The sequence below is a fragment of the Oncorhynchus clarkii genome, chromosome 7 (assembly GCF_045791955.1).
Source record: "Oncorhynchus clarkii lewisi isolate Uvic-CL-2024 chromosome 7, UVic_Ocla_1.0, whole genome shotgun sequence".
Lineage (NCBI taxonomy): Eukaryota > Metazoa > Chordata > Actinopteri > Salmoniformes > Salmonidae > Oncorhynchus > Oncorhynchus clarkii.
The window spans coordinates 60,809,658-60,834,983 of record NC_092153.1 but is presented as its reverse complement, the minus strand read 5'-3'; the positions used below and the strand labels follow the sequence as shown (position 1 = coordinate 60,834,983).

Here is a 25,326-nt window from a genome sequence, read left to right as displayed (position 1 = left end):
CTGTGTTTCTGTCCTGGAGTGTGTCTCCGGTGTCCTGGAATGCACCCTGTCTGGTTGCCGGGCGAATTAGCTTGTTGGGAGATCGATGTTCACCCGCACCTGTATCCCATCAGTAATCTGCACACCTGTCCTGATGATCACCTCTCCCCTTCAAAAGCTCTGACCTGACATCCATTCCCTGCCGGATCGTTAGCCATGAACAGTATGTTGTGCCATAGTATCAGCCTCAAGTTGGATAGAATTAGTTTTGTTGTCTTTTACGTATTGCTTGCCTTAAACTTACCTCCGTTTGTTCTTTCTTCAGTTACTCTCCCGGATCATTTACCCCATTCCCGCCTGGTCGTCGGAGGATTCCGCTACCCCATTGGATCCACCTATTTACTCCCATCAACTCACCACCGCTGCCCGCTACGCCACCTGGATATATCTACCCATTCACATTCACTTGTAAATAAATACTCACCTTCTTCCTACTCTCCTTGTCCTGGTCTGCTTCTGGGTTCGATTTTGAAAGAACCTGACAGCCTCACTAACTTTAAACATCAGCTATCTGAGCAGCTAACCGATCGCTGCAGCTGTACATAGTCCATCTGTAAATAGACCACCCAATCTACCTACCTCATCCCCAGATTGTTTTATTTACTTTGCTGCTCTTTTGCACACCAGTATCACTACTTACACACCATCATCTGCCCATCATCTGCTCAACTATCACTCCAGTGTTAATCTGCTAAATTGTAATTACTTTGCTACTATGGCCTATTTATTGCCATACCTTCTCATGCCATTTGCACACACTGTATATAGACCATTTGTTCTATTGTTGACTGTACGCTTGTTTATTCCATGTAACTCTGTGTTGTTTCTGCTGCACTGCTTTGCTTTAACTTGGCCAGGTCGCAGTTGTACATGAGAGCTTGTTCTCAACTAGCTTACCTGGTTAAATAAAGGTTAAATAAAGGTGAAATAAAGGTGAAATATTTTTTAAATGAATCCCGGAACATATTCCAATCTGTGGTAGCAAAACAGTCCTGTAGCATAGCATCCATGTCATCTGACCGCTTACGTATTGAGAGAGTCACTGGTACTTCCTGCTTTAGTAGGGCGAGGATGAGCCATGTTATTGCCTTAGTGATGTGGACACCAAGGAACTTGAAGCTCTCGACCCACTCCACTACAGCCCCATCGATGTGGATGGGGGCGTGTTCTCCCCTCCGTTCCCTGTAGTCCACGATCAGCTCCTTTGTCTTGCTGACATTGAGAGAGAGGTTGTTGTCCTGGCACCACACTGCCAGGTCTCTGACCTCCTCCCTATAGGCTGCCTCATCGTCGTCGGTGATCAGACCTTCCACTGTTGTGTCTTCAGCAAACTTGATAATGGTGTTGGAGTCATGCGTGCCCATGCAGTTGTGGTTGAACGGGGAGTACAGGGGGGTACTAAGCACACACCCCTGAGGGGCCCAGTTTTGATGGTCAGCGTGGTGGATGTGTTGTTACCTACCCTCACCGCCTGGGGAGGTTACCCTCACGCCGCTTGTTACCTACCCTCACGCCGCTTCAGTCCTAAGGTCCTGAGCTTGGTGTTGAGCTTGCAGGGGTCTATGGTGTTGAATGCTGAGCTGTAGTCAATAAACAGCATTCCTTTTGTCCAGGTGGGTGAGGGCAGTGTGGAGTGCAATAGAGATTGAGTCATCTGTGGCTCTGTTGGGGCAATTGGAGTTGTCTAGGGTGTCTGGGATGATGGTATTTCAAAGCATTTCGTGGCTATAGATGTGAGTGCTACGGGGCGAGAGTCATTTAAGGAAGGTTACCTTGGAATTCTTGGGCACAGGGACTATGGTGGTCTGCTTGAAACCAGTTGCTATTAAAGACTGGATCAGGGATAGGTTGAAAATGTCAGTAAAGACCAGCTGGTCAGAGCTGATCCGCTAATAGGATGGTCTAGAACCCATCCTCTTACCCAGATGAAAATTCATTGGTATATTATAATCTGATCACATTGCAAAGTCATGATGTGGGCAAAAAGTTCCATCCCACCTGAACAGGTTGAAATTCCAGGCATTTTTTAAAACAGCTCTTACACAAAAAGGGCATTTTCATTTTCACAACTTCAGAGTGTAATTTCGACCACAAAAAAGGTTTTTAACTGCACTGCCCCTTTATGAATGTTTAGGGTTAGACACACAATCCATGTGAGATCAGATTCCAGCTCTATATTGCTTTGACAATGACCTCTTGTTTAAAGTTTTTTTGGAACTAACATGCAGTCTCTAACTCTAAAAAATAAATACATGAAATCCTCCACCCGTGTAATCAGCCACTCACAATCTCTCCATCCCTGGCCCAGGGCCTGCCATTCTGAAGGTACTTCCCCTGGTTCTGCCTCTTTTTCTGTCCCCCGTCTGCAAACTTGCACAATAATGGTTCAGGGGGCACTGTGGGGAGAGAAACAGATGAAATCAGAGGGTGAATTCAATGGGAGGCTAGGAATAATAATCCACTGGAAGAGTTGAGAGGTAAAGTCAGGAGCCTGGGATCAGAGACCAAGGACTTGTTCAGACAAAAATCCTAGCCCCTAACCTCTTAGTTTCCTTAGACAGATGGATGGCTTCCACCAACATAACAATGCTCCAGCTTATATGTCTTTAGAAGTTCCAGCATCAGTTGGGACAGAGAGGTGTTGGAAATGGGACGTGCGTCACCGGTGACATCACTGCCGTATCTGCTTTTTGCCCTAGCTAAACGGTAGATTCTAAGTGGGATCCTTGGTACGTCCATACCCTAACCTTATCCCTCACACTAACCCTAACCTTAACCACAACCATAACCTAACCCTTTAAATGTTTTACTTCAATGGGGTGATGTCACAATCCCACTTATACTTTTCCCTAGCTAACCATGAGCAAAATTCCTGCCCGTATTTTAAGCCCCACCTACGATTTGTTGGGAGAGTTGTCTGTCTGAAGAGGACGTTCATCGGAAAAAAAATGCTTTTCCTTTTTCGAAATGTCCAAGAGATTTAGACATCCTCCCCAGACCTAGTGCTCCTAGGTCCGGGTTTCCAAGACTACTAACCTCTAGATACGTGTGGAGATCTGCAAGGATTTAATAGGTTTAAGCAATATCGTGTTAGCTCTACCTTTAACTCTGATATACACTTTAAAAATAACACCCACAAATCTAGAAGTTTCAACTACTTATTATTATGTAACTGGTTCCACAGACTTTTTTTCCTTTACTCAACTTTTCTGTGTTACCTGAACTTAACATTTTTAGTTGGTCCAAATATGAGAAAACGTAGGCAAAAATTCTGTCAATTTCAAATTATGTGTTTGCTCAATTTGTCTTGTACTGTATGTTCATTCAATTAGGATGCTCTCATCTTATCTATGAACATAGACAGGGCTCCAACTCATCTAGCTCCACAATGAGATATGGTGCAGGCCAGAACGCGGGCTGTTAGCCAGCCTGCCAGCTTAGTGGAGTCTGCCACTAGCACAGGTCAGTGTAGCCAGCTCAGCTATCCCCATTGAGACCGTGTCTGTGCCTCGATCTAGGTTGGGCAAAACTAAACATGGCGGTGTTGACTTTAGCAATCTCACTGGAATAAAGACCTCCTCCATTCCTGTCATTATTGAAAGAGATTGTGATATCTCACATTTCAAAATAGGGCTACTTAATGTTAGATCCCTCACATCCAAAGCAGTTATAGTCAATTAACTAATCACTGATCACAATCTTGATGTGATTGGCCTGACTGAAACATGGCTCAAGTCTGATGAATTTACTGTGTTAAATGAGGCCTCTCCTCCTGGTTACACTAGTGACCATATCCCCCGCACATCCCGCAAAGGCGGAGGTGTTGCTAACATTTACAAAACCAAAGCTAGAGCTTCTACTCATGACATCTATGCAGCCTACTAAATCACTATTTATAGGTACTGTTTACAGGCCTCCTGGGCCATATACAGCGTTCCTCAATGAGTTCCCTGAATTTCTATCAGATCTTGTAGACACGGCAGATATTACAATTTTTGGGGACTTTAATATTCACATGGAAAAGTCCACAGACCCACTCCAAAAGGCTTTCGGACCTACTCACTGCCACAGTCATACTCTGGACCTAGTTTAGTCCCGCAGAATAAATATTGTGGATCTTCATGTTTTTCCTCATAATCCTGGACAATTGGACCACCATTTTATTATGTTTGCAATCGCAACAAATAATCTGCTCAGACCCCAACCAAGGATCATCAAAAGTCATGCTATAAATTCTCGGACAACCCAAAGATTTTGTAGATGCCCTTCAAGCTTCCAGAAAATTGGAAAGGAAATGGTGCTACACCAAACTGGAAATCTTCCGATTAGCTTGGAAAGGCAGGCCCGTGCAGTATCGAAGAGCCCTCACTGCTGCTCGATCATCCTATTTTTCCAACCTAATTAAGTAGAATAAGAACAATCCTACATTTTTTTGATACTGTCGCAAAGCTAACTAAAAAGCAGCATTCCCCAAGAGAGGATGGTTTTCACTTCAGCAGTGATAAATTCATGAACTTCTTTGACAAAAAGATCATGATCATTAGAAAGCAAATTATGGACTCCTCTTTAAATTTGCGTATTTCTCCAAAGTTCAGTTGTCCTGAGTCTGCACAACACTGCCAGGACCTAGGCTCAAGGGAGACACTCAAGTTGTTTAATACTTTATCTCTTGACACAATGATGAAAATAGTCATGGCCTCTAAACCTTCAATCTGCATACTGGACCCTATTCCAACTAAACTACTGAAAGAGCTGTGCTTGGCCCTCCTATGTTGAACATAATAAACAGCTCCCTATCCACCGGATGTGTACCAAACTCAATAAAAGTGGCAGTAATAAAGCCTCTCTTGAAAAAGCCAAATGTTGACCCAGAACATATAAAAACTATCGGCCTGCACAGCAACTCACTGCCTTCCTGAAGACTAACAATTTATTGTTATTTTATTTTAATTTTATTTACCTGGTATTTTACCAGGTAAATTGACTGAGAACATGAAACTGCACTCGTGAAGATGGTAAATGACCTTTAATGGCGTCAGACCAAGGCTCTCATTTGGAGAGATTAGAAACTATTATTCTACATGAACAAGTTCTGGCCTGGTTTAAATCTTATCTGTCAGAAAGATATCAGTTTGTCTCTGTGGATGGTTTGTCCACTGACAAATCAAATGTAAATTTCAATGTTCCTCAAGGTTTTAGGAGGTCTATTGTTTTCACTATATATTTTACCTCTTGGCAGAGGTGTGGACTCAAGTCACATGACTTGGACTCGAGTCAGACTCGAGTCCCAAATATGATGACTTGCAACTCGACTTTAACACCAATGACTCATGACTTAACTTGGACTTGAGCCTTTTGACTCGAACTGACTTGAAACCCTCCCCAAGCCCAAATATTAAAAATTATGCTATTAAAAAAAGTTTGCAGCGCATCAACTCTTCACCTCTTAAAGCTCCCCTGAATTATTTCAACATTTTGATAAAAATCGCGCAACATTTCAACGTCCTGCTACTCATGCCAGGAATATAGTATATGCATATGATTAGTATGTGTGGATAGAAAACACTCTGAAGTTTCTAAAACTGGTTAAATAATGTATGTGACTATAACAGAACGTGAACAGCAAGCGAAATCCCAAGAAAAACCTGGTCACAAAAACCACAGAAAAGTATTAATCCGCCAGTCTCTGAATTGTTTATTGCAAGCAAAAATATATAGCCGGGAGCTTGCAGTTCCTACAACTTCCACACGATGTCGCCAAAAACGTCATTTTCGTTGACAAAAATCCTTTGTGTAATGACAAATAGATCCTTCATTTCGTCCAGCATACAGGAAGAGACTTTTGGAAGAGAGAGAAAGGACAACGTTTTCTTGAGTAGCTGCTATTGAATACAGATCGCCCAGTGATCAATTTGATCGATTATTAACGTTTACAAATACCTAAAGTTGGGTTACAAAAGTAGTTTGAAGTGTTTTGTCAAAGAATATAGGCAACTTATATAATTTTAAAAAATGACGTTGCGTTTTGGAACGGAGCTTTTTCCTGAACCAGACAGGCTATACAAATGGATATTTTGGGCATACATGGACGGATTTAATCGGGAAAAAGACCCAATTGTGATGTTTATGGAACATATAGGAGTGCCAACAAAGAATATCATCAAAGGTAATGAATGTTTTATATTTTATTTCTGCGTTTTGTGTAGCGCCGGCTACGCTAATTCTTTTGTTTATGTCCCCTTCAGGTATTTTGGGGTGTTGCATGCTATCAGATAATAGCTTCTCATGCTTTTGCCTAAAAGCATTTTAAAAATCTGACATGTTGGCTAGATTCACAACGAGTGTAGCTTTAATTTGGTACCCTGCATGTGTGTTTTAATGAAAGTTTGAGTTTTATCGAATACTATTAGCATTTGGCATTGCGCACTTCCATTTCCTGTTGCCTAGGTGGGACGCTAGCGTCTCACATGTCTCTAAGAGGTTTTAAGGAGAAGTGTATCTATATTTACATGTCTAACAATTGTATTTTCATCGACATTTATAATGAGTATTTCTGTGAATTCATGTGGCTCTCTGCAATATCACTTTTGGAACTACTGTTTTGGAACTACTGAACTTAACGCGCCAATTTAAAATAAGATTTTTGGATATAAATATGAACTTTACAAAACAAAACATACATGTATTGTGTAACATGAAGTCCTTTGAGTGTCATCTGATCATCAAAGGTTAATGATGAATTTTATCTCTATTTGTGCTTTTTGTGACTCCTCTCTTTGGCTGGAAAAATGGCTGGGTTTTTCTGTGAGTTGGTGGTAACCTAACATAATCGTTTCTGGAGCTTTCGCTGTAAAGCATTTTTGAAATCAGACGCTGTGGCTGGATTAACGAGAATTTTATCTTTAAAATGGTGCCTAATACTTTTGAGAAATTTGATGTATGAGATTTCTGTTGATTTGTATTTGGCGCCCTGCAATTTCATTGGCTGTTGGCGAGGGGTTCCGCTAGCCCTAGACAGGTTCAAAGAAATTCATGTTAGCAGGCAATATTAAATTAGGGAAATTGTGTCACTTCTCTTGCGTTCATTGCACGCAGAGTCAGGGTATATGCAACAATTTGGGCCGCCTGGCTCGTTGCGAACTAATTTGCCAGAATTCTACGAAATTATGACATAACATTGAAGGTTGTGAAATGTAACAGGAATATTTAGACTTATGGATGCCACCCGTTAGATAAAATATGGAACGTTTTATTTTCGAAATGATAGTTTCCGGATTTGACCATATTAATGACCTAAGGCTCGTATTTCTGTGTGTTATTATGTTATAATTAAGTCTATGATTTGATATTTGATAGTCTGATTGAGCGGTGGTAGGCAGCAGCAGGCTCATAAACATTCATTCAAACAGCACTTTCGTGCGTTTGCCAGCAGCTCTTCGCAATGCTTCATTCATTGCGCTGTTTATGACTTCAAGCCTATCAACTCCCGAGATTAGGCTGGTGTAACCGAGGTGGAATGGCTAGTTAGTTAGCGGGGTGCGCACTACTAGCGTTTCAAATGTCAATCGCTCTGAGGCTTTGAGTAGTTGTTCCGCTTGCTCTGAAAGGGCCGCGGCTTTCGTGGAGCGATGGGTAGCAATGCTTCGAGGGTGGCTGTTGTAGATGTGTTCCTGGTTCAAGCCCAGGTAGGGGCGAGGAGAGGGACGGAAGCTATACTGTTACACTGGCAATACTAAAGTGCCTATAAAAACATCCAATAGTCAAAGGTATATGAAATACAAATGGTATAGAGAGAAATAGTCCTATAATAACCTCAACCTAAAACTTTTTACCTGGGAATATTGAAGACTCATGCTAAAAGGAACCACCAGCTTTCATAAGTTCTCATGTTCTGAGCAAGGGACTTAGACGTTAGCTTTTTTACATGGCACATATTGCACTTTTACTTTCTTCTCCGACACTTTGTTTTTGCATTATTTAAACCAAATTGAACATGTTTCATTATTTATTTGAGGCTAAATGGATTTGATTGATGTATTATATTAAGTTAAAATAAAAGTGTTCATTCAGTATTGTTGTAATTGTCATTATTACAAATAAATAAAAACATTATCAAACATTAAAAATTATCATATTACTGCAGTGCTAGCCTCTCAACACTGGCTTCCTGTTAAGGCTAGGGCTGATTTCAAGGTTTTACTGTTAAACTTTGCAGTATTACATGGGCTTACTCCTACCTATCTTTCCGATTTGGTCCTGCCGTACATACCTACATGTACGCTACGGTCACAAGACACAGGCCACCTTATTGTCCCTAGAATTTCTAAGCAAACAGCTGGAGGCAGGGCTTTCTCCTATAGAGCTCCATTTCTATGGAATGATCTGCCTATTCATGTGAGAGACGCAGACTCTGTCTCGACCTTTAAGTCTTTATCCTATATCTATCCTACCCTTCCTTTCTAAGGTCTTTGAAAGCCAAGTCAACAAACAGATTACCGACCATTTCGAATCTCAACATACCTTCTCTGCTATGCAATCTGGTTTCAGAGCTGGTCATGGGTGCACCTCAGCCACGCTCAAGGTCCTAAACGATATCTTAACCGCCATCGATAAGAAACATTACTGTGCAGCCGTATTCATTGATCTGGCCAAGGCTTTTGACTCCGTCAATCACCACATCCTCATCGGCAGACTCGACAGCCTTGGTTTCTCAAATGATTGCCTCGCCTGGTTCACCAACTACTTCTCTGATAGAGTTCAGTGTGTCAAATCGGAGGGTCTGCTGTCCGGACCTGTGGCAGTCTCTATAAGGGTGCCACAGGGTTCAATTCTTGGACCGACTCTCTTCTCTGTATACATCAATGATGTCGCTCTTGCTGCTGGTGAGTCTCTGATCCACCTCTACGCAGACGACACTATTCTGTATACTTCTGGCCCTTCTTTGGACACTGTGTTAACAACCCTCCAGGCAAGCTTCAATGCCATACAACTCTCCTTCCGTGGCCTCCAATTGCTCTTAAATACAAGTAAAAGTAAATGCATGCTCTTCAATCGATCGCTGCCTGCACCTGCCCGTCTGTCCAACATCACTACTCTGGACGGCTCTGACTTAGAATACGTGGACAACTACAAATACCTAGGTGTCTGGTTAGACTGTAAACTCTCCTTCCAGACCCACATCAAACATCTCCAATCCAAAGTTAAATCTACAATTGGCTTCCTATTTCGCAACAAAGCATCCTTCACTCATGCTGCCAAACATACCCTTGTAAAACTGACCATCCTACCAATCCTCGACTTCGGCGATGTCATTTACAAAATACCCTCCAATACCCTACTCAACAAATTGGATGCAGTCTATCACAGTGCCATCCATTTTGTCACCAAAGCCCCATACACTACTCACCATTGCAACCTGTACGCTCTCGTTGGCTGGTCCTCGCTTCATACTCGTCGCCAAACCCTCCAAGTCATCTACAAGACCCTGCTAGGTAAAGTCCCCCCTTATCTCAGCTTGCTGGTCACCATAGCATCCCTCACCTGTAGCACGCGCTCCAGTATGTATATCTCTCTGCTCACCCCCAAAACCAATTCTTTCTTTGGCCGCCTCTCCTTCCAGTTCTCTGCTGCCAATGACTGGAACGAACTACAAAAATCTCTGAAACTGGAAACACTTATCTCCCTCACTAGCTTTAAGCACCAGCTGTCAGAGCAGCTCACAGATTGTTGCACCTGTACATAGCCCACCTATAATTTAGCCCAAACAACTACCTCTTTCCCTACTGTATTTATTTTATTTTATTTATTTATTTATTTTGCTCCTTGGCACCCCATCATTTTTATTTCTACTTTGCACATTCTTCCACTGCAAATCTACCATTCCAGTGTTTTACTTGCTATATTGTATTTACTTTGCCACCGTGGCCTTTTTTTGCCTTTACCTCCCTTATCTCACCTCATTTGCTCACATCGTATATAGACTTGTTTCTACTGTATTACTGACTGTATGTTTGTTTTACTCCATGTGTAACTCTGTGTCGTTGTATGTGTCGAACTGCTTTGCTTTATCTTGGCCAGGTCGCAATTGTAAATGAGAACTTGTTCTCAACTTGCCTACCTGGTTAAATAAAGGTGAAATAAAATTAAATAAAATTGAAGACTCATCTCTTCAGTAGGTCCTATGATTGAGTGTAATCTGGTCCAGGGATGTGAAGGTGAACAGAAAGGCACTGGAGCGACGAACCACCCTTGCTGTCTCTGCCTGGCCGGTTCCCCTCTCTCCACAGGGATTCTCTGCCTCTATCCCTATTACTGGCTTACTGGTGCTCTTCCATGCCGTCCCTAGGAAGTGTGCGTCACTTGAGTGGGTTGAGTCTCTGACGTGATCTTCCTGTCCGGGTTGGCGCCCCCCTCGGGTGCGTGCCGTGGGGGAGATCTTTGTGGGCTATACTCTGCCTTGTCTCAGGGTAGTAAGTTGGTGGTTGAATATATCCTTCTAGTGTTGTGGGGGCTGTGCTTTGGCAAAGTAGGTGGGGTTATATCCTGCCTGGTTGGCCCTGTTGGCGGACGGGGCAACCGTGTCTCCCGACCCCTCCTGTCTCAGCCTCCAGTAATTATGCTGCAGTAGTTTATGTGTCGGGGGGCTAGGATCAGTCTGTTATATCTGGAGTATTTATCCTGTCTTATCCAGTGTCCTGTGTGAATTTAAGTATGCTCCCTCTAATTCTCTCTCTCTCTCTCTCTCTTTCTCTTCTCTCGAGGACCTGAGGCCTAGGACCATTCCTCAGACTACCTGGCCTGATGACTCCTTGCTGTCCCCAGTCCACCTGGTCGTGCTGCTGCTCCAGTTTCAACTGTTCTGCCTGTGGCTATGGAACCCTGAACTGTTCACCGGACGTGCTACCTTGTCCCGGACCACCTGTTTTCGACTCTCTCTCTCTACCGCACCTGCTGTCTCTAACTCTGAATGATTGGCTATGAAAAGCCAACTGACATGTACTCCTGAGGTGCTGACCTGTTGCACCCTCTACAACCACTGTGATGATTATTATTTGACCCTGCTGATCATCTATGAACGTTTGAACAACTTGGCCATGTACTGTTATAATCTCCACCAGGCACAGCCAGAAGAGGACTGGCCACCCCTCATAGCCTGGTTCCTCTCTAGGTTTCTTCCTAGGTTCCTGCCTTTCTAGGGAGTTTTTCCTAGCCACCGTGCTTCTACATCTGCATTGCTTGCTGTTTGGAGTTTTAGGCTGGGTTTCTGTATAGCACTTTGTGATCTCAGCTGATGTAAAAAAAGGCTATATAAATACATTTGATTGATTGATTGATTGATTGAGGAGGGGGGAATGATTTTCAATTGAGAAAGGAGTGAGCTAGAAACGATCATTTTTGACATCTTACCTAAATAAAAGACTGTGTGTCAACGTGTATAAAACATGTAAGTTGAAAACATTGTATGTTATAAGCACTGTCTGTGTGTAACTAGGTCCACAGTCATATTTGTAAACAAAAAAAATACAGTGGAACTAGTTACTTAATAATATTTAGTTGAAACAACTAGATTTTTTTTTATAGTGTAGGCTAGATTGAAGTTTTGCCATATTGCTTATATCGGTCCAATCCTCTCAGATCTCCACACATTTGTAGGGCGTAGGGGATAGCGATTGTTTCTGGACACAGCTCTTGATTTGCAACCTGAAGTGAATGACTGAGGTGGTATCATAACATCTGGGCGAGGTGGAGAACACATAGATGAGACAGGTAGAGAGATCTGCTCACCTGGAACTCCTGGTGGAGTCTTAATGAATTTGCCATTAAAATGTTGAATAATGGTTTCACACTTCTCTGTGGACTCCATCCTGAAACAAAGTCAAACATTCAAGTCCATTAGACTCCAGTGTGACCCTTGTTGTTGCTGATATAGCATGTAGGGAAGAGAAGGGTAAATTGAACACATTTGTACATTGAGTATCACTCAGCCAGGGGAAATATAGTATTCCTTCTAACAAATACACTGAGTGTACAAAACATTAGGAGCATTAGGACCCATGTCAACCAAACAGTTTGCCAAAAAGCACCTGGAAGCAACTGGATGATCATCAAGACTCTTGGAAGAATGTTCTATGGACAGTTGAGGCAAAAGTATAACATTCAGGACGACATGGGTCCCATTATGACTGGCGAAAACCAAACACTGCATTCCACGGTAAGAACCTCATACCAACGGTCAAGCATGGCCATGGTAGTGTGATGGTTAGCTTCTTCAGGAGATCAATAATCAGAGCAATGAATGAATGAGAAATCTCTTGCATGTCATCACAAGCCTGACATTTTTAAAGAGACAGTGTACAATTGTCAATGTAATGCATCTCCTTCGGAAAATTATGCTTTTACACAATGTAGAAACCTAATATTCCACAAATGACTTATTAATTTCAATGACAGGTATTTGTATCAACATTTTAGCTTTTAGAATAAATTAATGTCTTTACAGTGTCAGATATTAGTTTCTAGTGCATACCATGTGCTTCAAAAGTAGCTAGAATTCATATAGGACCAATATAGGTTGTATCTCAATGCCATGTGGTGCTCCTAACTTTTTATAGTTGGGAGGAACAGTGTTACCAATGAAAAATGCTAATTTATAGCCTTGGCTAAAAGGATGCACTTCATTCTGTTTAGGACCTCATATTGAAGCTTATAGAGACCCAATCTTAAAATGATTTACTTTGGTTTAGATACAAGCATCATGAGACCTCTAACACAATAGATTCATTTGACTTGGTGAAAATCTGTTTTTTGGACCTAACCATTTTTTCATGTGGTTTCTTCCTTCACTGACTCCATGAAATAATGACCTCTTACAAAATATTTGGTCAAATGATTCATTTTGGTTATGGTTTCCTAGATACAAGGGTGGCTAAACTTACCCCTTAGGTTCAACTTACCCCTCTCTGCTAATCAGTGGTGTAGGAGTGCCTGGAGAAGTGGGTATATTCTTATTTGGCAAAAAAAATTGTACTGTGCTGTCACACCCTGACCATAGTTTACTTTGTATGTTTCTATGTTTTGGTTGGTCAGGGTGTGATCTGAGTGGGCATTCTATGTTACATGTCTAGTTTGTCCAGTTCTATGTTCGGCCTGATATGGTTCTCAATCAGAGGCAGGTGTTCGTCATTGTCTCTGATTGGGAACCATATTTAGGTAGCCTGGGTTTCACTGTGTGTTTGTGGGTGATTGTTCCTGTCTATGTGTTTTCACCAGATAGGGCTGTTTAGGTTTTCGTTACGTTCATTACGTTCTTTATTTTGTAGTGTTTGTATTGATTCGTGTTTTACGTTTGGTTATTAAAACATGGATCGCAATCTACACGCTGCATTTTGATCCGACTCTCCTTCTCATACAGAAAACCGTTACAGAATCACCCACCACCAACGGACCAAGCAGCGTGTCAACAGGCAGCAACAGCAGCGTAAAGAGGAATGGACATGGGAGGACGTTTTGGATGGCAAGGGCTGTTACACTTGGGAGGAGATACTGGCTGGAAGAGATCGCCTCCCATGGGAACAGGTGGAGGCACTTAGGAGAGCAGAGGCAGCCGGAGAGAGGAGCCGGCGATATGAGGGAACACGGCTGGCAAGGAAGCCCGAGAGGCAGCCCCAAAAATGTCTTGGGGGGGGGGGGGCTAACAGGGAGTATGGCTACGCCAGGTAGGAGATCTGCGCAAACTCCCTGTGCTTACCGGGGGGCTAGAGAGACCGGACAGGCACCGTGTTATGCAGTGGTGCGCACAGTGTCTCCAGTGCGGGTGCATAGCCCGGTGCGGTATATTCCAGCTCCGCGTGTCGGCTGGGCTAGATTGAGCGTCGAGCCTAATGCCATGAAGCCGGCTCTACGCAGCTGGTCCCCAGTGCGTCTCCTTGGGCCGGCTTACATGGCACCAGCCTTGCGCTCGGTGTCTCCGGTTCGCCTGCATAGCCCACTGCGGGCTATTCCACCTCGCCGCACTGGCAGGGCAACCGTGAGCATTCAACCAGGTAAGGTTGGGCAGGCTCGGTGCTCAAGAGCTCCAGTGCGCCTGCACGGTCCGGTCTTTCCAGTACCACCTCCACACCCCAGCCCTCCGGTAGCAGCTCCCCGCACCAGGCTTCCTGTGCGTGTCCTCGGCCCAGTACCACCAGTGCCAGCACCACGCATCAGGCCTACAGTGCGCCTCGCCTGTCCAGCGCTGCCAGAGCCTTCCTCCTCTTCAGCGCTGTCGGAGTCTCCCGCCTGTTTAGCGCTGTCAGAGCTTTCCGCCTCTACAGCGCTGCCGGAGTCTCCCGCCTGTTCGGAGCTGCCAGTCTGCAAGGAGCTGCCAGTCTGCAAGGAGCTGCCAGTCTGCAAGGAGCTGCCAGTCTGCATAGAGCTGCCAGTCTGCATAGAGCTGCCAGTCTGCATAGAGCTGCCAGTCTGCAAGGAGCTGCCAGTCTGCAAGGAGCTGCCAGTCTGCAGGGAGCTGCCAGTCTGCAAGGAGCCGCCAGAGCTGCCAGTCTGCAGGATGCCGCCAAAGCTGCCAGTCTGCAAGGAGCCGCCAGAGCTGCCAGTCTGCAAGGAGCCGCCAGAGCTGCCAGTCTGCAAGGAGCCGCCAGAGCCGCCAGTCAGCATGGCGCAGCCAGGGCCGCCAGTCAGCATGGAGCAGCCAGGGCCGCCAGTCAGCATGGAGCAGCCAGGGCCGCCAGTCAGCATGGAGCAGCCAGGGCCGCCAGTCAGCATGGAGCAGCCAGAGCAGCCAGTCAGCATGGAGCAGCCAGTCAGCATGGAGCAGCCAGAGCTGCCAGTCAGCATGGAGCAGCCAGAGCTGTCAGTCAGCATGGAGCAGCCAGTCAGCATGGAGCAGCCAGAGCTGCCAGTCAGCATGGGGCAGCCAGTCAGCATGGAGCAGCCAGAGCTGCCAGTCGACCAGACTCTTCCAGATCTGCCAGTCGACCAGACTCTTCCAGATCTGCCAGTCGACCAGACTCTTCCAGATCTGCCAGTCGACCAGACTCTTCCAGATCTGCCAGTCGACCAGACTCTTCCAGATCTGCCAGTCGACCAGACTCTTCCAGATCTGCCAGTCGACCAGACTCTTCCAGATTCTCCAGTCAGCCAGGATCTGCTAGATCCAACTACCTGCCTGGGCTTCCTCTCAGTGCTGAGCTTCCTCTCAGTGCTGAGCTACCCATCAGTCCCGAGCTACCTCTGTCCCGAGCTGCCCCTCTGTCCCGAGCGGTCATTAAGGAGGGTAACCTATCTAGGGACGCTAAGGAGGTGGACTAAAACTATTATGGAGTGGGGTCCACGTCCAGCGCCAGAGCCGCCACCGCGGACAGATGCCCACCCAGACCCTCCCCTATAGGTTCAGGTTTTGCGGCCGGAGTCCGCACCTTGGGGGGGGGGGGGGGGGGTACTGTCACACCCTGACCATAGTTTACTTTGTATGTTTCTATGTTTTGGTTGGTCAGGGTGTGATCTGAGTGGGCATTCTATGTTACATGTCTAGTTTGTCCAGTTCTATGTTCGGCCTGATATGGTTCTCAATCAGAGGCAGGTGTTCGTCATTGTCTCTGATTGGGAACCATATTTAGGTAGCCTGGGTTTCACTGTGTGTTTGTGGGTGATTGTTCCTGTCTATGTGTTTTCACCAGATAGGGCTGTTTAGGTTTTCGTTACGTTCTTTATTTTGTAGTGTTTGTATTGATTCGTGTTTTACGTTTGGTTATTAAAACATGGATCGCAATCTACACGCTGCATTTTGGTCCGACTCTCCTTCTCATACAGAAAACCGTTACATGTGCAAGGTTAATATTAGGCCTACCATTGAAATAGATGAATGAGCCTGTCAACTGAGTCAGAAATTCACAGGTTTCTGATTTGTCCTTAATAATTTTTTTTCGCTGTCTATATTACCATCCAACCTTTTTATTCCAGTAAATAACATGTTGGATAAAAAGAATTGCACAACAGGCCGGACTGAAACAGCAAATTCGTCTGTAAACTCACCAAATGTCGACAAAAACAAAATACGCTAGACAATGTGTGTCGTTTTGTGTCTGTAAAATTAATTATGCGAGAAATGGTGGTGGACACGCTTTTAGGAGCAAACATTGATATAGCAACTATCATATTGAAGTAAACTTGGAGTCACGCGATGACATGTGTGGTACTCCCATTTAGACTCGGGAAAGTATGCAGTTTATTAGGATACAGATGAAGTAAGTTACGATGAATTATTCAGTACATGATCGGAATTTAACCGCAAAATAAATGTTCATGTGTACTACGTCATCACATATAGGCTTTTACCCACAAGTCAGTTTGATGGAAGCACATCTCTGGTGGGAAAATTCACATTTTATGCTGATGTTAGAATATTCGCATTAAACTCTTTTGGCAATTGGATTGAAACCTAGATAAATTCACAGTTTGTTTTTTAGAAAAACAACAAAATTGCACAACAATGCTTAAACCACATCAGGACACCACTTTTGAGATCTGAGAAAAATCTAAGAAATGTGGATTTTTGAGTGTAGTTACCCTTTAATTAAAGTGTGTAGGCACCTAGCACTGGTGTTTGGTGGGCGGTGTTTCTGTAGCTCACATTAGATGGAGTTTGTAGAACAAATGGCCACTGGATTGATGCAAATAATCATATCATTCTGCCAGGTAGACTACTTTGTAGCTAGTTAACATTTAATAGCGAAGGTTTTTGGGAAAGCCTTTCTATCTACCAGAAGATGTTTAGGCCTATCATTAGCATCAGCATAATTTTCACTCTCCTCTTCTATTGGTTGTCAAATCAACTTTCTGTCATTGTCTAGCAGCCAAAAGCATTATCCTAGTCATATTAGCAACCCATAATAGTTGTTGCATCTTTAAATCTCTCCTCTTTCAAATTTTCTAATGAATATTTCCATCTCTGTCCATGAAACCGTTCGCATGTGCATTTTAGAACAGTGTTTTCCCACAAATTGCTTTTTGGAATATTCGCGTGTTGGAACATGCATGCGTACTGTAGGCCTAACGCCATGTGCACATTGCTGTGCTTAGAATAAGAAGAAATAATAGTTTATCAAAATGTTAAGCTAAACATTCTGATCTGCTCCATAGGTATTTTTCATTGAAACAACGTATACCTCCACTACACTACTTTGATATGCATAAGAAGTGAGTATACGCAATGCCCAATAAGAAAAGTGGGTACATGCCATATTCCTGCATATACCCTCCACTACACCACTGCTACTATTGTAACATGTAGTTTTAGCTGCTAGTTTAACACGTTGCCAAAGATGCTACTGGTGTAGCATGTAGTGTGTACCTGGCGAAGCCAACGCCACGGCTGATCCCGTTGGCATCGCGGAGGATGCGTGTGGAGATGACCTGGCCGAAGGACTTGAGCATGCTCTCCAGCTCCTGCTCGTCCATGGACACAGGCAGGTTGGAGATGTACAGGTTGGTGGGGTCCTGCTCCTGTTGCTGCATAAGGAAAACAGACAGACAGGGTAAATCAGACTCACAGTGTGTAATCACAAACAAAGAGGTTTTACATTCACTGTTTAAATTCTGTTAAATATATTTGTGACGTCATGGTCATGAAAGATATACGATATAACAAATTAGTATTGTCAGTGGTTTATGACTGGATGTGGGTTGTATGTGAGTGCTTTTGTGAGTACAAGAGCACTTTTCACCTCTTAAAAACACATTCAGCTACTAGGAAATGTAAGCATTATAATGCAGGAAAAGTATGTGGAAATGTGGAAGGACTGAAAAAGAGCCCAGACCAGAAGAATGAATAAAAGAGGAATGAGAGAAGATTCCGATTCCAGAGCTCAAAAGTGAAACCTTGTGAGACCATGTAGAAACATACAGGAAACCAGGCGTGAAGTTTAGAGTTAGCACAACAACAGGAGCTTGGCAACCGGGTGAGTAGGGGCTGGGCCAAATGCAGGGAGAGGAGAGGAGGAGGGATGGAAGAGGGAGCTTCAACAAACAGGGGAGAGGAGAAAGGCAAGTAATATTCAGGAGGAAGGGCATGAAAAGGGGGAGAATTGAATGATGGGGAGGAGTGGGTTTGTTCATATGAGTTGTGCTTCTATCTGACAACCTGCTGTAACTGAAGGAGGTAAAGGAGAAAACTAGAGGGGGTGGGAGAGACTAGCGGGAATGAGGAGCATTGAAAAGCAAAGAAAATAGAGGGCGGTACAGTGGGAGAGCAGATAGAGGGAGGAACTACAAAAGTGTCTGACTGTACACAGTCTTTTCTCCCTGTCTCATGCAATAGTCTCTCTGTCTCTCCTGATACAGTCTTTCCCACAGTCTCTCTTTCCCTCTCACAAACGTTTTTACGCAACATTTGAGAGAGCATGAGGAAACAACAACTTGTTATGATATGTGATAGTAAATATCAGGTTACCAGGTTCATGCCCCAGGGAGTAATAGAGAGGATATGAGCTAAGGTTTACAGTGTTTAAAGCTAGCATTTCAGTCAAGTCTAAATTACAGATCCACATACACCTCGTCACCACCAGTCAAAAACACCATCCACACAAGTGACACCACCCCGTATGATTGCACTACATCCCGCTGTTCCCTCCATTTCCATCTCCCTCCTTTAGGACAGAAACTGAGCCAAAATATAGGTTCATTCAACAGACCAGTAAGTCCACACTTATCTCTGTTGATTCATAAGCAAAGAGTCAGCTTGATCCTAAGTCAAATAGACAGGAGAGCCGAAGAACACAGGTAGCTGCCTACTGGAGCTTCAGTTTGAGGTCTAAAGTATTGCGCTACATAGGGAATCGGGTGCATTTGGGACGCAGCCTCAGCTTGCACAGTTCAGCAGTTGAGCTGGGTGTTGTACCATGCTTGTCACTTTGTTGATCTGACAATGAGGAATTCCTGGGTGGATTTATGGTACGGAAGCATGTCAACACACAGCATCCTGAAACACTTCTCAATGTCACGTTGTGTTGTCCTCACAATAAATAGAAATCTCCTTAAATTAACCAGGATTCAACGTGAGGGAAAGTCTCATTTCTGGGATTTAAACCACATTGGTGGTTAAGGAGACACTTCCTTGTTACACAACTCAGTGGCACTGTGACCAGTCATATAATATAGATAAGACTGACTGATCTATCTAATCCCGTTCTGCATGCGGGGACAACATCTCTTCAACGGTTCCTCTGATGCTGATATTCAAATTATGTCTGGACCACACCCAAGCACACCACATGTGAAATGGAATCTCTTCATTGCTCTTTCTCTCCTTTTATCCAACTCTCCCTCTCTATTTTTTCTCTCTCCCCTGGTGACACACAACCCCGGAGTCTTGCTCAGTATGCATCTATGGTGACGAGCTGGTGGTGAGTGTGAGCTGACGTCTGTACGCAGAAAGGAAGGCTCTCTAGAAATCAAAGAGCTGTTGATTTATATCACTTTCCCTTATTTCCCTGTCCCTCCCCACCAAGCCCAAAGACAGCCCATAAACAGTCACATAAACTGCCCCATAGCCAGCCCATAGATAGCCCACAAGCCAGCCACTAAACAGCCTCATAGTCACCCCCGTAGGCAGCCGTATAGAAAGCCCATAGCCAGCCCAATTTCCTGCCCCATAGCCACCCCATAGACAGCCACACAGCCAGCCCCATAGCCAGCCCCATAGACAGCCCCAAAGCTAGCCCCATAGACACTCCTCTGTAGAGACGACTGACTGGCTGGGAGTTATGATAACGCTCAGCATGGCCCACACTGTTAAAGAATCAACACACTGGAAACATTGTCACGTTCTGACGTTAGTTCCTTTGTTTTGTCTTTGTTTTAGTATGGTCAGGGTGTGAGCTGGGGTGGGCAGTCTATGTTATTTTTTCTATGATTTGGGATTTTTGTGTTTGGCCTGGTATGGTTCTCAACCAGAGGCAGCTGTCAATCGTTGTCCCTGATTGAGAACCATACTTAGGTAGCCTGGTTTCACCTTTGAGTTGTGGGTGATTATTTTTTCCGTTTCAATGTTTGCATCATTTGGGACTGTTTCCGTTTTCATTTTGATTCTCTTGTTCTTTTGTATTTTGTATTCATTTTCCATTAAATGACATTATGGATACATACCATGCTGCATTTTGGATTATCTGGATTTCTGCATAAATTGGTCATAACAATCTTCATCTAAGTCACAACAACAAACACAGTCTGCTTAAACTAATAACTCACAAATTATTGTATATTTCTTGTCTATATTGAATACATCATTTAAACATTCACAGTGTAGGTTGGAAAAAGTATGTGAACTAGGCTAATGATTTCTACAAAAGCTAATTGGAGTCAGGTGTCAGCTAACCTGGAGTATAATCATTGAGACGAGATTGGAGATGTTGGTTTTAGAGCTGCCCTGCCCTATAAAAAACACACAGCATTTGAGTTTGCTATTCACAAGAAGCATTACCTGATGTGAACCATGCCTCAAACAAAAGAGATCTCAGAAGATGCAAGATTAAGAATTGTTGACTTGCATAAAGCTGGAAAGAGTTAAAACAGTATCTCTAAAAGCCTTGATGTTCATCAGTTCACGGTAAGACAAACTGTCTATAAATGGAGAACGTTTAGCACTGTTGCTACTCTCCCTAGGGGTGGCTGTCCTGCAAAGATGACTTCAAGAGCACAGCGCAGAATGCTCAATGAGGTTAAGAAGAATCTTAGAGTGTCAGCTAAAGACTTAAAGAAATCTCTGGAACATGCTAATATCTCTGTTGACGAGTCTACACTACGTAAAACACTAAACAGGAATGGTGTTCATGGGTGGACACCACGGAAGAAGCCACTGCTGTCCTAAAAAAACATTGCTGCACGTCTGAACTTCGCAAAAGAGCATCTGGATGTTCCACAGCGCTACTGGCAAAATATTCTGTGGATAGAAGAAACTAAAGTTGAGTTGTTTGGAAGGATTCCATGTGCTATGTAATCGTCTATGTCTCTACCATTATTCAACACTATGTGTTGATAAAGTATGGGTATAGCTTTAAAACACTGAAGTGCATTATGGGTAAGGTAGTAAGTTAACTTTCGGGTTTTGAATGAAATATTGTGTGATGAGGATGTAGCCATACGTACTATGAGCAATGCTCTTTTTGCTCCGATAGCCCACTATTTTATTTTGTCATTCAGACCTCAAATGATGTACAAGTTTTAATAAAAGTGAACTATTTCAGTGGAATTCCAGACTAACTCGTCATTAGCAGTGGATAAGATCCCAAATGTGGGAATTTCCCCAGAGCATCTGTAAATTGCCCTGGCCCCGGAGCTAGCAAGTGAAGGCTCCCCTGAGCCGTCCAGACTACGGTCTGGAGGCGAGGAAGGAAAGGCAACATACGTGTGGAGAAAGAAAGGCACAGCACACCAAGATTAAAACCTCATCCCAACTGTAAAGTATGGTGAAGGGAGCATCATGGTTTGGAACTGCTTTCCTGCCTCAAGGCCTGGACAGCTTGCTATTATCAATGGAAAAATTAATTCCCAAGTTTATCAAGACATTTTGCAGGAGAATGTAAAGCTATCTGTCCGCCAATTGAAGCTCAACAGAAGTTGGGTGATGCAACAGGACAACGACCCAAAACACAAAAGTAAGTCAACGACAGAATAGCTTCAACAGAAGAAAATACGCCTTCTGGAGTGGCCTAGTAAGAGTCCTGACCTCAACCCGATTGAGATGCTGTGGCATGACCTCAAGAGAGCGTTTCACACCAAACATCCCAAGAATATTGCTGAACGGAAACAGTTTAGTAAAGAGGAATGGTCCTAAATTCCTCCTGACTGTTGTGCAGGTCTGATTCACAACTACAGAAAAGGTTTTGTTGAGGGTATTGCTGCCAAAGTAGAGTCAACAAGTTATTAAAACCAAGGGTCCACATACTTTTTACACCGTGCACTGTGCATGTTTACACGGTGTGTTCAATAAAGACATGCAAACATATAATTGTTTGTGTGTTATTAGTTTAAGCAGACAGTGTTTGTCTATTGTTGTGATTTAGATGAAGATCAGATCAAATTTTAGAACCAATTTATGCAAGTCCAGGTAATTCCAAAGGGTCACATACTTTCTCTTGCCACTGTATACTGTTTATGTAAGTTAGGCTATTGTGTTCTAACTTCTATTACAGTGAGTGTTTGGATACAATATCTGGGTAGCAGGAGGAGTGATTAGATGGACCCTGATTTTCAGTTGCAAGGCTCGTCTTAATTCTGAAGTTAGTGTATTAATTCCTGTGCTGCTCCATCTTCGCTCTGTAGTAGTGAAGTGACTTGGACCCTGTTGCAGGGCCGGGTTGGAGTGATTGTAGTCCTATAGTGTCAGCCCCAGGCCCAGATACAAACCCAGGCAGGCACAGGCCAGCTCATTGTCCCCGTCCCATTGACGGCGGGTGCGGTGGCACCCTTCCCGGGCCCCTCTCAATGGGGGGCCTGAGAGGCACAGAGGGATAAGCTTAATGGGCCCACAACAGTCCCTTTGACTGCAAACACCCACACAAAGAGCTCAGGACAAGGCCCACAGCAGGAGCCGCTTAGCAGGACACACATATTGCTAGCCACACAAAGGAGGAGGGAAAGAGGGAGAGAGAGATGGGTGAAAAGGAGCGAGGGGAGATGTGAGAATAGAGGTGAAGAGGAGAGGAAGGGTCAAGAGAGGGAAGAGGAGAAACAACCAGCTCCATTCCATCTGATAGACTTCCTGTTCTCCTCAGATGCTGTGACCTCTTTACCCTCCCACCCAGCCAACTGCCAGCTAACTAAGATCTTGAGAAGGTGCCAAGAGAACACTTATCACCATTCAGGCCATAACAACATTCAGTATAAGAGCTCACCTTTGTAACCACTGGGAATGTTAGAGGGAGTGTGTTTGCATGAACAGTGTCTCTCCTTTTTGTAGTTCAATATAGATGTCAACTTGGCAGAACTAACTGTCAATTCACCATCAAATCAAATAAATTATTTGAAAGTTCAGGTTCGCTGAACACTCCCACATAAAAAAGAATGCTACAGTTTATTATAGAATTCTACAGTACTTACTACAGAATTCTATAGTAAACTGTAGTATACTGTAGAATAGTATACTACACACTGTAGTATCCCTCGATCATGTGTAGTACAATGTTGTAGTATACTGTAGGATACTATAGTAAATACTATAGTACTATCCGCAAAAAAACCCAGTAGTCAATACTACAGTAATGTCTGCAAAAACACTACCCTTTTTAAACTATAGTAAATACTAACGTATTTAATTTGCATATACCCTGCCCATTCCCCTATATTGAAATTTGTGCCACCAATAAGTGAAAAAGTATAGATTATATATGATGTTCCCTACAAGTTCTAGAAAAGAGCAGAAGCGCTGAGCTATCCGTTCAGACCCCAGTCCTACCTACATACAGGTTATGGAAAAGAGCAGAAGGTCTGAGCTATCCGTTCAGACCCCAGTCCTACCTACATACAGGTTATGGAAAAGAGCAGAAGGTCTGAGCTATCCGTTCAGACCACAGTCCTACCTACATACAGGTTCTAGAAAAGAGCAGAAGGTCTGAGCTATCCGTTCAGACCCCAGTCCTACCTACATACAGGTTATGGAAAAGAGCAGAAGGTCTGAGCTATCCGTTCAGACCCCAGTCCTACCTACATACAGGTTATAGAAAAGAGCAGAAGGTCTGTACTATCCATTCAGACCACAGTCCTACCTACATACAGGTTATGGAAAATCTGCTCTTTTAGTATTTCTCCAGTAGGTTTCCTGAAGGAGAAAGACTCCACTTCTATGTCACAGAAAATAAAACAAAAACACTTTAGTAAATACTACAGTAATGTCCGCAAAAACACTACAGTAAATACTAAAGTATGCTACAGTCTGCAAAAACACTACAGTAAATACTACAGTATGCTACAGTCTGCAAAAACACTACAGTAAATACTACAGTATACTACAATCCACAAAACAGTACATTAATTACTATAGTATATACTACAGTTTTCTTATAGTGTTCTTTATACTATAGCTAACTGTAAATACTACAGTATACTACAGTAAATACACTACAATGAATACTACAGTAAAGTCTGCAAAAACACGACAGTGAATACTATATACATATATATACAATAGCATTTTTTCATATGAGTTTGGCAATGAAATTAAGAAATTGAGGATGTAAGGAGTCACATTGAAGTTGTGATTGAACTCCTAATAGAAACGTTTATAACAGATCATGTGTGACTGTGAATATATAAAGTGTGTGTGTGGAGTTGATGTAAATGAGTGTGTGTCTTACCTTGGCCATCTGAGCCTGGGCACCACTGGACTTCAGGGAGGTCACTGCTTTCTGGGCCGCTGTCGGACTGTCAAAGTCCACAAAGCCATAGCCTACACAACACATATACACACACATTTTTATATTTGTACAAAATGTTCATGATTGATAAGTAAGATTGTAATTCAAAATGGCTGTTAGATTAACTACAGGTGTTTAAAGTCTAAAGACAATCTGTAAAATGTCTAAAGTTTAGTGGATTTATAGATTTATACAGTATATTAGTAGACCTGTAACCAGACTAATACTTTAACATTATATTATATAGCCTAATACCATTGAATATTGTATAATGCAGTTGTGATCAAGTTTGAGTCCATAAATCCATGAGCTTGTTTAAGGAGACACAGTCAACAACACAACACTAGACACTAATACTATCTTTCCAGGTTAAATGTAGGTGGCATCTGTGCCATGAACCAAACAACCTGTTGAACTCTGAACTCTCACCTTTGCACTTGTTGGTGGTTTTGTCCAGGATGGCCTTGGTGGAAACAATCTTCCCATACCTTCAAAACAAAAACACATAAACATGACATCATCAGACCATATGAGGAGGGGGTGACTATCGGACATTTTGTGTAACCTCCCTAACATTTAGACACAAACACTTCCTAATGCTGGGTAATTATGCATGTGCACACACACACAGACACACACAGACACACACACACAAATCAGACCAATAGGCAAGCAGTAAGTCATTTTGAAACGTATAAAAGCCTTCGTTGTTTTTCAAGTAGTAAAATCCAGGTGAAGACTAACAAATTGGTATTTACTTTTATCCAGGATTGCAACTTTCACTGGGGATGGGGGGGGGGGGGGGGGGGGGGGGGACATGTCCACATTCTGAAATTGCATTTTTGTCCCCCCCAGTTTAATCATTGAATGTGATACAAAATAA

General features: G+C 43.4%; 1 protein-coding gene across 2 annotated transcripts in view; it reads right to left on the bottom strand.

The window, feature by feature from the left end:
• LOC139413583 (RNA-binding motif, single-stranded-interacting protein 2-like) overlaps positions 1–25,326 on the bottom strand; it is a 59,850-nt gene that overhangs the window by 10,495 nt on the left and 24,029 nt on the right. For both annotated transcript variants that reach the window (XM_071161105.1, XM_071161106.1), the window contains exons 3-7: positions 24,873–24,931; positions 24,384–24,475; positions 17,387–17,544; positions 11,824–11,903; positions 2,326–2,435 (exon numbers count right to left, since the gene is read on the bottom strand). In XM_071161105.1, the coding sequence (XP_071017206.1) occupies positions 2,326–2,435; positions 11,824–11,903; positions 17,387–17,544; positions 24,384–24,475; positions 24,873–24,931 (499 nt within the window). The remainder of the gene's footprint in view (positions 1–2,325; positions 2,436–11,823; positions 11,904–17,386; positions 17,545–24,383; positions 24,476–24,872; positions 24,932–25,326) is intronic.